At 39.3% G+C, this 17686-nt stretch overlaps 1 protein-coding gene across 1 annotated transcript in view; it reads left to right on the top strand.

The window, feature by feature from the left end:
* atp2a3 (ATPase sarcoplasmic/endoplasmic reticulum Ca2+ transporting 3) overlaps window positions 1-17686 on the top strand; it is a gene marked incomplete in the record, with an annotated part of 52712 nt that overhangs the window by 21230 nt on the left and 13796 nt on the right. The window contains 6 exon segments of the mRNA XM_024265676.2: window positions 4891-4971; window positions 5129-5214; window positions 5300-5764; window positions 14810-14898; window positions 16299-16401; window positions 17075-17206. Of these exon segments, the coding sequence (XP_024121444.1) occupies window positions 4891-4971; window positions 5129-5214; window positions 5300-5764; window positions 14810-14898; window positions 16299-16401; window positions 17075-17206 (956 nt within the window).

Raw genomic sequence — 17686 nt, 5'->3', positions numbered from 1 at the left:
GTGTTCATTCATAATCACGGCACAGAGAAGCTGCCATAACTCCTTGGATTTCAGTGCCAGGCTTCAGAAGGGAATATTAGGCAATCTGTTCAAATAACGATCGGTGAGGGCACACAAGTCCCCACAAGCAAGCCGGCGGTTACAGGAATAAATCTTTTCACTTTCTCTCTGCAGAGTCTACATCATTAAAGCCTTGTAATGTTTTTCTTGTCTGCATTTTCTGTGACAGATTACTCTTTCTCAGAACTGGTCTTATTGCACATGAGTGTGCACACAATTAAATGAAAGCACGAAGGTAAAATTTAACAAGTCGCCAAGCTAATCAGCCCACCCTACTATAAGGCCCATCACCATCGGCACCACCTGTGTCTCCATGACGACACCTGCCGTTCTTCTTAGATCCTGTTTGAGGCGTTAAGTTCTAAATTAGGTTTTTTTTCTGATTAAATTCTCCACTGTTGAAATGCTCCAGATTATTGCAGATTAGCAGCTACATTCCTGACTGAGGATGGGAGAGGTGATGTGATGAGATACTTTCAAACCGCCCACGACGATGCGGGTTCAAGTGTCCAGTTCCAATGAAAAGTCCATGTAAACATGTGGAAATGCGAATTATGTGTTCATAATTCTCATGCTCACCCATAGCTATGCACATTTTAAAGATAGTTTTGGGGCTTTACAAACAAGACGCATTTCCATTGAATGTGTGTTGAAAGTTTGAACTTTGACCAATCAAGGAGTTGGATTTGGCAGAGAAGTATGGATGGCGTTAATATACGAAAGTGCTAGCGGTTTGAAAATTGATCATGGAGGATAAATTAATGATTACGATTTGTACCTGATTGGAATTCTCTGACACCAAGTCTGTCATATATCGGAATAGAGCTGTAAAAGAAGCAAGATTTCCGCCACTTTAACATTTTGCATCAAGCCTCTTCCAACTGTGGTGACAGACATGTGCTAGTAAACGGTAGAAGAAGAAGAACCCCCTCCCTCCTTGTCTAGTAAGAACATCAAGAGAAAATGCTTGTTCTGTTACCCGTGTTTGCATTACATGCCCAGTGTGTCCGTAGCTACAAGCAATCTTTTTTTTTTTTCTGGTTGTTCTTGGCCTTCATTATTGAAAACATTGTAAAATCAAGACCAAATTCAAATTCGTCCCCTCCCCCTCCAATTGTAGGGGCATTTGAAGGGGGGTTCCGGCAAGCTCCGCAGAGGAGAAACGCATTTCTTGAAGTGGGAATGTTGTGACACACATAAGCTTACTTTTAAATTTAATTAATGACTTTTTCTTTTACCATGACTTTATAAAGTTCTAAAACTGATGTTGTTTTGATCTATTTTCCGAGCGCTAGCAGCTACACGCTAATGTAGCCAACCGGCGCCTGTTGATGACGTCATCGAGGGTTAGTGACGTTCGAATTAGAAGACGCTATTTTTTCAGGGACAAGTCAGAATTCTACCCCTGTGTTTAGCTGTCCAAAGGAGAGTTATGGAAAAATAGTGTCTTCAAATTCGGCTAACACTCTCACTCGATGATGTCAGCTAAGTGCTAGCGCTTGGAAACGTACAACATTGGTTTTATTACTTTATAAAGGTCTGCACTTTCTTCCGTGCTTTAGAGCAGTGGTCCCCAACCACCGGTCCGTGGACCCCTTGCCACCAGGCCTCTGAAGAATTAATAAATTAGACAGAGGAACAGCTGATTCCTACACATTGTGCCTGTTTGCATAGAGATGTGACTTTCATGAGCGAATCTGTTTTGAACGGTCATATAAGCTCAAACAAACTCATCCATTCAGATGCACATTTCAGAGAAGTTGTAAATGCGATTCATGCAAATACTTCCATAGGAAAAAAAGGAGAGTTGCGTGGCGTGTGCAGGAGGAGGGGTGATCAGTCGTAGTCATGAGTTTGAGTTCTTCTACTTTATATAAAATGTTTTTGTGTTAAAATGTTTCACTTGAAGGTTTTGCATGGAGTTTAAGAGTGGTCCAGGAGAAGCAGAAAAATGTTTAAAAGTAGTAGTACATTCGTTTCTTATTGATCATCAATAATTGATTTGTTGGTTACATTTTGTAGCAGTCACCACAAGGGTTAAACCCTAATAAAACTATTTTGGACACCCCTACCCCTCCAAATGCCCCTACAATTGGAGGGGTAGGGAGAAGCTGAAGGGGAAGAACTCAGATTCGGACAAATATTAAAATGGCAGCTCATGAGCCAGACCTGAACTACTTAAAAGGTGAAATTCTAAGCCTGAAGTCAGTTAAAAAGGTCATCTTGCTATGCTGGACAGGTTTCCCAGTCACTTGTGCCGTCATGCAAGGGTTGCTAAGCATCTTCAAACAGGTGTAAACAAAGAATTTACCACAATGTTTGTTTCACTTTATAATGTAAGCAGCTTCCAATACACGGAAAACACTTTTTTTCCAACATAGTCCTGTATTCCAGTACAGCCCTCCATGGAATCTTGCTACTTTTGGTTGATATAAGCTGGTCAGAGGTTTCTGAAAAATAACCTTTTTTGAGTCTTGAGAAGAAAGAAGAGTGTAAATATGTTTACTCCAGCTTCCTCCCCCTCTGCCGGCAATGCCAACTATGGTTACAAAACGGTGGTGGTTTGCCGTTCCTCTGGAACAATCCACTTGTTTTTGTAAATATTTTAGCTGTGGCGGTCAAGAAGTGCCAGAGGCCTCAACTGTGGTGCTCACAATTGAAGTTTCTCTCTCTGCTTTGTTTAGTTTTGTGAGATTTAACCCATGAAAACATATGGGGACATCCATGTAACAGAGTAGTGCTGGGCGGGATGATGATACATATCATGTGGGCGATGGAAAAGGATCCATCATGCCATTTCTATTGTTTTTATTTGTTTATTTTTTATTGCTGATCTTTTGTGCAAAAATGTGTTTTCCTACTAAGAAACTTGAAACTGTTGTACACTTTAAAAAATGTTTCTTATTTGTGACAATTCAGCTGGTGTTACTTAAAAAATAAAGTTAGAGAAAAGTAAGTAATGACATTTTTTCAGAGAATAACAGAAAATATATTTTATTTTTGGAATATTGTGATATTGTTATTGTGATATAAAACTTATATCATGGTATACAATTTTTTCCATATCGCCCAGCACTACAGACAGGTATCAGAATTTTTTTCTGTGGCCCCTCATAATTTTTTGGGCTATGTTGATAAAATCGATTAAAGCTTAAAAGATCTACAATCGATTTATAAAAATATAGACTAATTTAGCACACAAAGCTAATGCCTGCTAGCTTGATGCTAAAGTTGAATGGAATTTCCCGTAGGACGGCTGATGCTAACCCTCGGTTGACCTAAACACACATTTCTGACTAAATGAACATCTTTATAAACTCACAGGCATGAATTTTCCAAACTCTTTTAAGGAAATATTTTTAAAGTAACCACTTGTGTTCTAAAGCACTGTTTTTTTATTCATACTTTGCTAATTATTCTTGATAAGTGTAATGCTATAGCGTGATCGCCACCTAGTGGCCAAACTGAAATGCCCTCCAGGAAAGGCAAAGCAATGTTAACAATGTTAATCGTTCTAACAAATGTTTAACATTTTTGTTAGAACTTGTCCTTTTGAGTAACCATGTTAACAATCTCATTATTTCACTAATGCTTTTGAACTGTATCAGATTAATACAAAAATATATTCAATAAGATATAGCAGATTAGTAATGAATTTCTAAACAAATGTCTACATGTGTAAACTCAAAATTGAATTAAATCCTAATTTAATTGAGAGGATTGAAAGAATACCCATCCCTAATCCTTTTCCTCTACTGAAAAATGGGTCAGGGTTCTCGGGGGTTAAGAGGCCGTATAGTTGCAGGGCTTCACCCTAGAAATGCTGGAACCAGTGCAAGCACACGTCTTCGTAATCTTTAGAAACTCTGTGTTTCCTTGAAACAGTCTCCCACATGAAGAGCATCTGAGGGAGTCTGCAGGTAGGCGTTTGAAATCAGCCCTCAGCCAGTCCTGCTGCAGTGAAGCTGAGCCCCCCCAGCCGTCTCCCACTCAAAAACACTCCTCGCTCCCACTCCACCCCTCCCACTCTCTCGCTCACAGACCTGGGGGGGTGTTGGACTGCAATGTTTGGAGAAACGCTCATAAGGAGGATGTGGTTCTCAGGAAACACAAAAATTCTCCAACTACGTCCAATCAGGAGAAAGATAAAAAAATGTCCCTGGGGTTTAGAAACTGCTGAGTAAATGTCATAATAAGAGGAAGTGGATAAAAGTTTTTTTCCCACTCAGTTTAAAGGTGTCTAAAGAGTAAGGATATAGATGAAGGATTTGAAGAAGCCACAGCAATTAAAAAATATTTATCCCATTTTGTGCTCTACAACAACACTAGGTTTTGTACAAACCAATATTTGTAGGATTCTGAATAGCAACAACCTAGCTTTTTATTCACCACAATCTATTCTCACCTTAAAAGATCACAAAAACCAGATTCTACCACCCAAAAATCATTTTCTGAGTAAATTTAGACTTTTACAATGAAAAAAATCCATCCTTTTGCAATCTGCCTCTAGTGGTCTCTTGAGGAACTGCAGCATTTAGCACTTCCAGGTGTGCGTCAAATTGGGGAACGGAAGGTGGAGGCTCGTTCTGTTCTGGTAGTTTGAGGTGAAGTTTGTGTGGAAGTGGTGCATCAGGGGAAGAGAGGGAACAGAAGTGAGGACAAATAATTGATCATTGTGAAACGGCCAAGTGACTCCATCAAAGTTGTATCGAGCTGTTTACCTGAGCCTGAAGCCTGGACTAAAAATACTCTGCTCCTTGGTGCGTTTTATGCAGTTTCTCTTCTGTAATCTAAGATGATTTAGCTTTGATTCTTCTGTTTTCTTGTTAGTTGGTGACAAGGTGCCCGCTGATATCAGAGTGACTTCCATCAAGTCCACCACCCTGAGAGTGGACCAGTCCATCCTAACGGGTATCAATCCAATAAATATTACATTGGTGTGATGGTCTCTAACATTAAAGCCAATTTGTATGTGTTTTTAACACATTTTAGCCTTAACAAAAATGGTGAACAACAGACAGTTACTCCCTTAAGTCTTGAAATCGTTGCAAATGTTTTATTGTTTCAGGGGAGTCTGTCTCTGTGATCAAACACACTGACCCTGTCCCTGATCCACGCGCTGTCAACCAGGATAAGAAAAACATGCTTTTCTCTGTAAGTGCACATTTACTTAGTTTTTATATGTACCCTTTTACTGTAGTTATTCTAGTTTTCAAACCCTATTGATGTCTGTTCTTAGGGCACAAACATTGCTGCCGGCCGCGCCATAGGTATCGTTGTCGCCACGGGCGTCAAGACTGAGATCGGCAAGATCCGGAATCAGATGGTGTCCACAGAGCAGGAGAAGACGCCACTGCAGCAGAAGCTGGATGAGTTTGGCCAGCAGCTCTCAAAGGTCATCTCCCTGATCTGCGTGGCTGTGTGGGTCATCAACATCGGCCACTTTGGGGACCCGGTCCACGGTGGCTCATGGGTCAAGGGTGCCATCTATTACTTTAAAATTGCCGTTGCGCTGGCTGTCGCTGCCATCCCCGAGGGCCTCCCTGCTGTCATCACCACCTGCTTAGCCCTCGGCACTCGCCGCATGGCCAAGAAGAACGCGATCGTCCGCAGCCTGCCGTCCGTGGAGACTCTGGGCTGCACCTCTGTGATCTGCTCTGACAAGACCGGCACCCTCACCACCAACCAGATGTCCGTCTGCAGAGTAAGTGATCAGAAGAAGCTCCGGTAAAAAACAAAAACAAAAAAAAACGTAAATCTCCCAAAAATGTGTAAAAAAAAAATTTGTACTTTTGGGCAAGTTGCGACATTTAGGGAAAGACTCTCAGCATTGCTCCATCAGAGAAGAGAGTCCTTGTCCCCTTGAATGACAGGCTCCAAACACTGTTATCATTTCAGCTGCAGCTCGCTCTTCTGCTGAGATGTGTCCTTAAATCAGAGGCGTTTCCATTTCTCGCGGCCGTCTTTCTCATGCATAATTTACAAACGGGGATTAATGGGCTCTCCTTCCTCATTTGCTTGGAAATTCAAAGTTCTCCCAACATGGAAAACCTTGGAAGTTTTGTTCTTTTTAGACACCAACTCACCGGGTGCACAACTTGCCATCTTTCTTTCCATCACTTGCTCATGCGCCTGTCTCGCTTCCGAGCTGTGACGTGCCGATGTCACCTGTTATTAAAAATGTTTATTTAGAAGTGAATATTTAAACCACAGAAAGGGCCACTAAACTTTAGGGCTGCCACGATTCGTCGACTAATCGATAACTAATCGAATAATAAAATAGTCGATGAATAATTTAATTGTCGATTAGTCGTTACTTTATATTATATGGAGTCAAAGTGTACTAAAGTTGAAAGTTGTTATGACATTATGCCAGCTATTTTAGCTAATTTTGTCTTTTTTTTTGGCTATTTTGGAGTTTAGCTAATATTTTAGCTATATGCTAGCTATTTTGGCTAATTTTGGATCTTTTCAGTTTTTTTGCCAATTTGGAGTTTAGCTGATATTTCAGCTACATGCTAGCTATTTTGGCTAATTTTGGAATTTTTCATTTGTTTTGGCTAATTTAGAATTGTTTTTTAGGCTAATTTCACATTTAACGAATGTTTTAGCTTGCTATCAGCTTCAGCGTTCTTAACTATTAGCTTCAGTGACTTTAGCTATCAATTTCAGCATCTTCAGCTCTCAGCACTACTATCTTCAGTGGATAAATTCAGCTTACAGCATTCACACTAGTATTATCACAGGTAATGTTAGTAAGTTTAAAGCTTATTTTGGTTCAGATGTGTTTTACATCCACTTACCGCATGACCCAAATAGTCGACTAATCGGAAAAAATAATGATGATGGTGATTAGTTGACTATTAAAATAATCGTTTGTGGCAGCTCTACTAAACGTACAATCAGCTTCAAGTATTAAATTATTTATTTAACAGATTTTTTTTAATCAACCTTTCACGACTGTATGGAAATGATACATATCATAATTTTCTTTAGTCTCTCAGAGTATCTTAAAAATGTGCGTTGCGACTCGTGAACATAAGAGTTTTTAATACACTGATTTCTCATTGGAAGTGGTCGTCTGAACGCACGTTCCTGAGATCAGTGTGAACAGAGCTTAAGAAATAACTCTGATCCACTGCCGCCCAAACAAAGGCTTTATTGTTTATGTCTTATCGTGGTGCCAAAAATACATGTGGGAATTCCCCCTAAAATGCTTATCTGGGTGAATTCTTGCAGCGCTTTGAGGACACTGAGGTCATCGTGTTGATGTTACGTTTATCTCCACCTGCCAGTTTTGCGATAGCCGCTGGTGGACTGAGAGAAGCTGGTAAAGACCAAGCAGCTCCCAAAGTGCTCCAGTGCTGCGTATCAGTGAATCAGTTTACACACAGGCGTGGTGAAGGCTTCTAAAATGTCACAGTACCTGAACAAACATAATACAGGGAGCTGTGTCCTGAACGCTTCTCCAAAGAAATACTCCATATATAATTACATTAGACAAGTGAAAAACTCTACCCACAAATGTTTGTAAGTGGTACATGGCCTCACCCTTTTCTTTTGTTTGGTTATGTGTGACTGTGTGTGTCGCTTGTTAACTGACTTTGCTGTGAGTGCAGTGCAAATGCCAGCGCTGCTGTTTATCTTGGCTCCCATTAAGGTCTCTGCACACACCTCGCTCTCAGTTAACAGCACTTTTGCCTTCAGCCTGTGGTTGCCCTCTCACCTCAGAGACAGAGGAGTGAGCGGCCCGCATAAGCAGGGCAGCACCAGAGCCACGCTCAAACACGACGACCACAGAACGGGTCTTCAATCAAAAGATGGTCAGCGATATGAATGTGGAAATGGGGTTTGCTGAATTATGGAGTTCAATCCAAAGCTGGAGAATACAATTTAAATTGGCTTGAACAAATTACACATTTTGGGGGCAATGTTACAATTCTGAAGGTTGTGTGTCGACCTTCATGAACATAGTGGGTCAGATGAATTAAGCATTTTGTGTTTTGGCTGCAACAATCTGCATTTAGATTTTCAAAATATTATTTTCTAAATAACTTCAACACCACTGACGAGTCATACCTCACTAAATGTTTCCAGTGCTGTTGAAGAGTAAAGCCTCAGTCGCGTGCACCTGTATGGATCATAGAGAGGAGAGGTCACATCTGAAGGTGAGCGAAGGTGTCCGGTTTCCTTGAGGGCAACCTAAAGACTCGTTTCTACTGAGCTGTACGGTCCGGTTCAGTATTTTGAGCGTTTGTATGATAAAATAGACCTATTAAACAGTTCTGAATCGTACCTCTTGGAGGCCCCATCAGCTGTAGGTCCATAGAATAGCAGAACGGTTGGGGCGGAGCTGCTGTAGCCACTAGGGTTGGGTTGATTGAATCGAATTAAACTTAACAGATCAATAATTGATTCATAAAAATATAGATCGATTTAGCACATAAGGCTGTCAGGAGGACGCAACAGGCACGCTTAAAAAGCACTGATGCACCCTTTGCATTGTCCGCAGAGTTTGGTGATAACTGAAACCACGTGTCTGCGTCTCACCCATGTACTTCATTTTTACTTACCCTTATTTGTTGTTGAAGTATTCACTACGACCTGTCACTCACTGTATGGGCGTAGAAAAAAGTGTGCCTGAAAATGTTCGTTCCAAGGGCTCACCAAGAGGTTCACAACTTTGATATTTCTTGCAGACCCTAAACACATTTACCCATTTTTCCACCTGTAGAAAGCCCATATCTACCTGTAAGAGCAGTTGTGATCAAGACGAAGTAGAGTTGTTGTTCTGTTTTGTGAATTGTGAAACGACTATGTAAAGTTGACTATAGGTAATTTGTGTAATTTCTCTTTTTTGTTGATCCTGTGAATCTACACACGATTGTCTTTGTCGTTTCCTTCTCACAGTCATTTTAGTTCTTTTGTTTCAAAGGCATAGTTTATCTAATGCAGGATTTTTTCTCATGACCTAAATTGTATTTTGTAAAAACATTGCATTTTTGTATTAGTTCTGTTTATCTGAAATGGTTATTTGTTGCTGTTTTTCAGCGTCTTGTGTTTTTGTTTCCTTCTTTTCCATCTTGGATGTGAACGGTATTCCAGAATTCCAGCTGGTGTTGGGTCTGTTTTTCCTCTTCCCGTCTGCGATGATGCTAGTCTCTTCATAGTTGTTTGACAGCTGGCAGTTTGTGTGCAGCTGGCTGTTCTGTTGTGTGTGTTTTCTGCTGCCGTCATCTTTGTGAGGTTCATTGTGTTTTCTGTTTCTTCCTCTTTGTGGTTTTTTTTCTACCATATCATCTGCATATTTTGACCATCACGCGATACCTCATTGGGTTTTCTTATTTATTTTTAATTTTGTGGGGGAAACGTTTTGTTATGACTTCCATCTTAGTGAATAGTCAGATGATGTCATAGGACAGTGACATTTTGTTGTTTGTGGTGTTCTGATTTGTTATTTATTTTTTTGGCATGGGTTTTTAGTCAAGTTCTTTGAATACTATATGATCAATCTAATTTACACATTGGGATGCAGGGCAGCACATTTATGGAATTTGGGTGTACCGTATTGTTGGGGTTATGCTGTGTGCTTCCTTTACATCTTTAGAGCTTTATCTGTGGATTCTGTTTTCGTAAAGTCATAGTTGCCTGTTTGTTTCTTACGCTTTTATGTCCATGATGACGGTGACTCTTTGGTTAAAAAACAAACAAAAAAAACTTTACATACTTAGCTTTTTAAAGAAGGTTTGTTAAGCAGAGGGACTTTCTTCCACTGAATTCCACATATTTAAAGTAACTTTGCATCTTCAGCTGTTCTCTAGTGAAAAACTACAGATATTTTATTATTTCTTTTTTTGTGACGTACAATGCTCTTCTTTGGCTTGTTTGTCTTTAGCATGATCTGTTGCAAAGTAGCCAGTAGGGTTGTGCTGGTTGAAGGATCTCGTTTCCAAATCTCTCTATATGGAGAAGGTCTCTGTGTGCTCTGTCCCAGTTATTGTTGTTAACGTCGATATTTGATAGTAGCATAACTTCAAATTAAAAAAAAAATGTGGACACTCAGCCCTAAAAAAATTATAATAAATGACAAAAATTAATCCAGGTTGAACTAAAATGCAAGTTTGAAGTGTTCGAACAAAACCCAATATTGTACTAAATATGCAGTTTTTAAAAAAAATGTATATTTTACTTTAAAAATTAAAGTAAGTACCTTTTTATGCAAACATGGGATACTATTTGATCCTGATTGATTTGTGAGTAGTCATAAGATCTCTGCTGTACTTCTGCAGCTTATTGTCATATTTTGCTTCGATCTAAGATGGTCTGCGCGGTTATGTGATGTTTGCGTAACAGCAGGAGATCCCTGAGGCAGGAGGAGTGTTGTGGAACTGTGTTGGAAACTCACCCAGACAGGAAAGCTCAGGAGTCGGGCCCGCTGACGACTTCTGACCTTCTGCTTCCACCTCTGTGCTGGTGGAGCAGAAGCTGCTTTTTCACTCATGCAGATCAAACTTCCATTATGCAATGTGTTTTTTGTTTGTTTTTTTCCATTATGACGTTTGCTGAAGATACTCATTTATATAACTTCCATCAGTTTTTATTTTTTGTTTGTGCTGACTGCGCCTTCTGTGGCCCTCCAACCTGTAGTTCAACTTTTTTACGTTGTCAGGACTTCCCAGGATTCCCCTCTGCATTCTGACACCATCGTGCACAAACTTGCCTGGAAGCGTGCACAGGTGGAGAGGTTTTTTTTTTCTTTTTTTAAGGGTTGCTCACCTTTCGTCTCTACACAACCTTTCAGGAAGTGAGTGGAAAGAAAAAGAAAAAAAAAACTTCTGCACAATACTGACTCTCATTGTTCACACTGATCTATGTTGCCGTGGAAACCTCAGCAGCTGAGAGAGTTAAGTAAAAACTCCTCAGATTAGAATTCAAGAAGACCTGTTGAGGTCACTACATTCCAAAATACCACATATATGTATATATTAAAAAATGACAGTAAAGTTTCAGTACGAGCAGCATTTCAAAGTTAAAGTCAGATTAGATCTGTTTTTTTGTTTTGGGCTGCAACATGCCAGCAACCCTAATGGCAGGAAATTCTCATTAACTGCTGTTTTACAAATACAGCTGCGTTTACAGAGAAACCAAACAGATTTGTTGTTTTAGGTAAGTTGGTCGTTTTCCATGGCGTCAGGAGGGTAGTTTTCCTTTCAACAAACAAAGGAGAGCATAAAAGTAACTTTGATAAGAGGTTGCAGGTGAGCAGTTGTTCCTGCAGCCGTGAACGATTATTCACTCCTGATAATGCTTCACATCTGAAACGGAGAGGAGTCTCTTTATTCTGTCACAGGTCAAGAACCGGTCTGTCAAGAACCCGTGACCAAGCTCATTTTATAGGTAATAGTATAGCAGTAATGTAATTTAAATAGTTTTATTTGTACCTTCACATTTTTGAATACGTTAAATACTGAAAAGAATGCTAAAAGTAATAGTTCTCCATCACAAATCTACTTGATTACAGGTAAAATATAAAAGTAGCCAAGTAAACGAATAGCATTCAGAAAAGAACTTAAAACTGCCAGTTCTTTAAAAAAGGCCTTTTAACCTTTTTTATTTTTTTATTTCAGATTTAAATGATGGTCATTTAACACTCAGGGCCAAATTAAGTTTTAGTAACAGAAAATATGTGATATCTGGGGAAAATTAAGCACGCATTCGCCATGAAACCAAACTGCTCATTGGAAGTGAGGCTTAACTGAGTGGAAACGCTTGCCTTTTATGCAATGTTTTGCAGTATTTTTTTGGTTCAAGGCTTAAAAAAATTAATCTATTAAAATAAAGATAATAAAAAATCTTCAAATGCATTCATTTTTAAAGTGACGTAGAAATATAAGTGCAGGATGTGGTCGGTAAGGTGGCTGGACCTGGAGGAGGAAACTTAATCCTCTGGAGTAGAGTTAAAAAAAGAAAAAATAGAAATTCAGGTTGTTGCTGCTTTAAAATTATTTTTTTATTCAGTCCAGAGTTTTTTTTAGAACAATAATTCTTGCATGTCTCAACATTACAACACAGAGTTACACTTTTAGAATATTTTTCCCTGGTTAAAAAAAATAAAAATAGCACACTAATGGATCAAATTTTAACAGTTTAATATTTTATGTAATAAATAAAAAGATCAATACAATAAACTAAAATATTCTGTAGAAATGTTTTTAAAAGCAAATTCTCATTTGTTTGTTCAGAAAAGAAAAAAATAGTTTTTCCTGCATGTTTTTGTTGTATTTTGCTTTTTGTCTCGATTATTGTTGGTATTAATTATCTTATAAAACGTCATTAAAATGACATTACAGATTCTTTAGATCAGCAAAGTTGGAAACTGAGGAGAAAGTGTTAAAACAAACTGGACTGAGGCAGATCTGCACACTTGCTTTAGCTTTCTTTAGCCTCGTTTTACGACCTACTTTTTCAGTGCTGCAGTTTTCTTTGCACAGTTTGAAAACGGTGCAAAGGAGGAGTCTCAACACTTTTTCACACTCAAGTGCAGAGCTCTAGTTTTTATCTGCACGTTAGCTACAAATCGGATCTCGCATGTTTTGACTAAGTTTATAAATAGTCCCGCTGACGAGTTCCAGCGTGCTGCCGTGCGATGTTCTCAGTGTTTTTGAGGAAGTGATAGAAAGAGGAGTTACAGGTTTCATTTGTGTTGAATTTTATTAGTAAAAATTCATTGATTGAAGCATATTTCTCAGAAATATCAGAGGAACTCTTAATCATCAAATTGCATCCTTGATAGAACAGAATAAAATGTAATTTTTAAACCAAAAAGACAGTTTTTGCCATTCTCATTGTAATAAATGAATTCTAATTAGTGTTGTGTACATTGGGGCTCAAACATGAGAAAAAAGAGGAAATAAAGAACGTAGAGAAGCAAACAGGAAGTGTGTTGATCTTTGAGTGTGATTTGATGGTGGAGCTGTCACCAGAAGTCCAGCTTAAACATTTGATCAGAAGACGAGGGTTTAGTGTTTAATAAAAAGGAGTGCAGATTTACAGATATAGTTATTCTGCAGCCCATTCTTCCCTAAATGACTCAATAAAATGTGTTTTCTAAGAAATATGTCAGAATTTGGTTTTGGGGAATCTTTGTAGCACTTGTGTGGTTTCATGCAGACTGGATAGATTTCTTACTTCTTTATTACAGTTCTCTTTTGGACTGTAAAGCAACAGCCAATAGTTAGCTATTTATAAGAAAAAGGATTGTTGGTTTTTGAAGAGTTAAAAGGATGAAAATACACTAGAGTTGATCACACGAATGTGGATTTTCAGCAGGAGATTTCTATGCTGTAAGCCGTCCTATGTTAGATAGGAGAGGTTTCTGTAAATGAGCATGTCTTTCTGCTGGTTTTTAGCATGAGCTTCAATTGTGTGAATGAAAATTCTTGAAAAATTTACAATATCTAAAAGTTGTGTATCTTTTCTTGTCACGTTTTGATATGCGTCTCCATAAATGGTCCATGAATCAATACATAAAAGATTCAATAATGTCCAAGTCTTTTACCTAAATGGATCCAATGTAATTGTTTATTATTTGTTTGGCATTTAAAACTATAAATGGAAATTAACAGAGATTTTTTTTTTTAAGGAAAACAAAATGTCCAAAGAACACATCTGCTTCAAAGACTCAAACCTGCATTTTGGGACTGTTTTAATCTTTTTGGTTAACAAGTCTGTCATTTTAATGTATTCAATCATGGTTTACAGTGGTGTGAAAAAAATGGTTATCATATGTTTAGTGCAGCAACACACATCCTTCACTCTGGTTTACACTTAGCGAATTTTAATTGACACAATTTGATAGAAGCCATTGTCTGTAAATAGAGAACTGGACTGAGTGGCCCCTCCCTCCTCACATTCTAAATAGGAAGCTGGTTCCAAGAAGGCAAAACCTCATAGACTTCTATGGAGAAATAAACAGCTTTTACTCAGTCATTTTATTTACCAGAATAACAATTCTTGATCTAATAGTTTTTTTCTTAACGTCTTCTTGCTAACTTTTTTTTTTTTTTCTATAGGTTATTCAAGTTATAAACTGACCAATCAGATCCCTCAGTAAAAGCACTGGCCCCCACTTTGAACGTTTGATGAAGTCGCTTTCAGGAGATGAGGACTTTGAACGAGCTCACTCGTGATTGGTGACTGTGGTTGTCATAGAAACCTTGAATCAGACCAATTCTGATCAATCACTGCTGTCTGGGTCCAAGATGGCGACAGCTGTATCGCAGACAAATGGCGACCGAATTGGCTTAATTTTACCTGAGCCGGATGTAAGGCATTCTCTATGGGTGACGTCCGGGGCGAAAATAGATTTTTTTTTTTGTTATGCCAGACCAGGAGAGAGATCCAGAACATTTAATCAACTGGCCGATGCCCTACTGAAAACAATGCAAGGCAAAAACAGCAGTGAAACAGCAGGAAGAGAAATTGATTATTTACTTCCTGATTGATTTGATCCCTTTTTACCAACATAAACTTGTTCGTATCCGTGGTAACCAATGTTACTCCTAGTGCTCCATAGATTTTTGCAACACACTTCTGATACTTTTACATCCCTGCCTTAGTCCAGACGTGGACAGAGGCCTGCACATTTTGTCATCGGACCCCCTTAAACCTTTTATTGTGTGGTGCAGCTGCTGCATCTTCTCCTTCGCTAGCGAACTCATCTACTCCTTTTGCTCTTTCTCCCCTCCAGATGTTTGTTGCAGACAAGGTGGACGACTCGAGCGGCACTCTCCACGAGTTCTCCATAACGGGCTCCACGTACGCACCGGAGGGTCAAATGTGAGTGTCGCACATTTATTACTTCAGTTGGGAAAGCTCTAGATTAGGGGTGTCAAACTCAATGTGCCAAAATCCAAAACACACCTTAGATCCTGGGACAGGATAAACATTTATTGAACACACTAAAACTAAATTTTTCAAACTTTAAAACCGTAACTTTTTAACATAATTGTGACCTAGATGTATAGCGTTTCCTGCAATAATTCTAGTGGGAATGCTGTAAGCTGAATTAGGCCACTGAAAATGCTGAAATTGATATCTTAAAAGGCCTAAACAAACTTAAAAAAACAAAAAAAAAACTTAGGTTTGCCAAAACAGCTAGCATGTAGCTGAAAAAAAGTAGCTGCACATCAAACTAGCTTTAAAAAAATCGAAATAAAGCCTAAATTAGCCAAAACAGCTAGCATGTAGCTGAAATATTAGCTAAACTCCAAACAGCCTAAAAAACTAAAAAATAAAAGCCTAAATTAGCCAAAGCAGCTAGCATGTAGCTGAAAAATTAGCTAAATTCCAAAATAGCGTAAAAAATGAAAAAGCCTAAATTAGCCAAAACAGCTAGCATGTAGCTGAAATATTAGCTAAACTTCAAATAGCCTAAAAGATCTTAGTAAATGCCAAAATAGTCCAAAAAGCTACCAGAATGACAATTTTAAAACCGTAACTTTTTAACATAATTATGAATAATAAAAAGGCAGGAATAGTATTTTAGAATAAATCAATTTAAACGTTAAGTAAGTTTTAATATTTTACTCTCCATAAAAATATATTTTATCAGAATTGTTCAAGTTAAAAATAAGCCCAACATAAGATTGGGTCATTAATAACAATAAAATAAAGAGCTGTGGAGGGCCGGACATGATTACCCTGAGGGCCGGATCCGGCCCCTGGGCCTTGACTTTGACGTGTGCTCTAATTCCGGCAGATTCTGATGTGTTGCTTTTCTCCTTCAGAATCTAGGTTACATTGATCGTGTTAACAATTAAAAAAATTACAGTAAATCCTCAGTTGCAGAACATCAACGTACAGCTTTTTGATTGCGTAGTTAAGTCGTATATCTGTTAAGTGCGTTCGAGGAGGTGTTCGAGGAGGTGGCCTCCCATTAGACGAGAACGCTTTCAGCAGCAGTCCATTGTGTTTGCAGCGCTGGGACTGCACGGACCTCTCGTTTCATAACAGCAGTGTGTGGGTTACTGTGTGGGAGCCTCGCTAGCAACAGTTGCATTCTCTACAGGGTTGAGACACATGTTTGTCATGCACCGCTCGTCTCAAACATGTGCACACACGCACAAGTTTACCACCAAACAACCACAGTTCCTCCAGTCGACTCAGGAAGTATGATAAAGTGGAGATTCCAGCTTCTGTCTGTGGGAGTCTGACGTGTTGTCCGTGGTGTTTTCCAGACTTAAAGAAGATAAACCCATCCAGTGTGGAGACTACGACGGGCTCCTGGAGTTGGCCACGGTGTGCTCCATGTGCAACGACTCATCCCTGGACTACAACGAGGTCGTCCTCACACGCTTGTTTTTAGTTGCCAGGCAAAGATTTATGCATAAGACATACAGAGCAGGATTCTAGGAAAAAAAAAGGAAAGTTTCCATTCTGATGCGTTCTTCAGTTTGGATTGCTTTCTCACCTCCTTGTCATCACCATGTTATCATGGTAACCACGCTGAGCGGAGAGGCTCTAGATGAAGCACTTTGCGGTTCCCGAGTTCCCCCTCAAGACTGTTTTTGTGAAAGGCTGTCATTTATTTATTTATTTATTTTTGCCACCAGTACTTTGAATAAAGAGGCTGAGTTTTAGAGGAGTGCTGGAGCACCAGAGGGTGATTCACGGCCGTCTGCGGCTGGTCACACAAGCAAATGATGTGTGGTATACCATTACCGCCTCGTCTCAAGCACTCCACATTGCAGCTGGCAAAGGTGCAACACTTTTGCATGTCTGACATGTTTTATGGGGGCAATAAAGCTGAAGGACATGAAGAACACCTCACAGAATATTTGCTTAGGAGTCATTCTTCTACTTGAACCTTGTTTTAATCACATTTAGCAGCAGACTGACTCTCCGGGTGGGTCGGACTTCTGTGTTTTTATGTGTTAATCTCATTTCAGTTGTCAGAGAAAAGCTTCTCCAAAGCGCCCTGCGACGGGTTTTTGATGCCTGTGTCCTCTTTCAGGCCAAAAAGGTTTATGAAAAAGTGGGCGAGGCGACAGAGACAGCTCTCACCACCTTGGTGGAAAAGATGAACGTCTTCAAGACTGACCTGTCTGGACTCACCAAGGTGGAACGTGCCAGCGCCTGCAACTCTGTAAGCAAACAGCCTTCCAAAACACAAACAAGAACTGCTCACATTTGATTATAAATGAACAAAATTCTGCAAAACATTTACATGATGATGATAAGAACTCAAATTCAATTGGGGATCTCAATCTGTGCATTTCTTTTTACCCCATCATTTAGAGCAGGGGTTTCAGACGTACGGCCCGTGGGCCAAATCTGGCCGTCCAGGTGGTTTAATCTGATTCTTTCTCCTTCCAGTTCACCAAAGACTCTTTTAGCTAATTCTCCAATGTTTATTGACGTTGCTGTGATCAATACATTCAATCATTGGTTTCTCAGAGTTCTTGATAAAATAATGAAAGTTATCAAAATGCTCTTTCATTGATTTACAATCCTTTCCAACTGCGGTCAAATGAGCCGCCGTTCACATTTCCGTGGTCACATCAAGAAGGTCTGTGGAGTCTGGTGGAGATTTTCCAGCGTTCTCAGTCCTGCTATAATAAATTTT

This window comes from Oryzias melastigma, linkage group LG14 (genome assembly GCF_002922805.2).
Source record: "Oryzias melastigma strain HK-1 linkage group LG14, ASM292280v2, whole genome shotgun sequence".
NCBI classification, from domain to species: Eukaryota; Metazoa; Chordata; class Actinopteri; order Beloniformes; family Adrianichthyidae; genus Oryzias; species Oryzias melastigma.
This window is presented reverse-complemented; position numbering and strand designations above follow the sequence as displayed.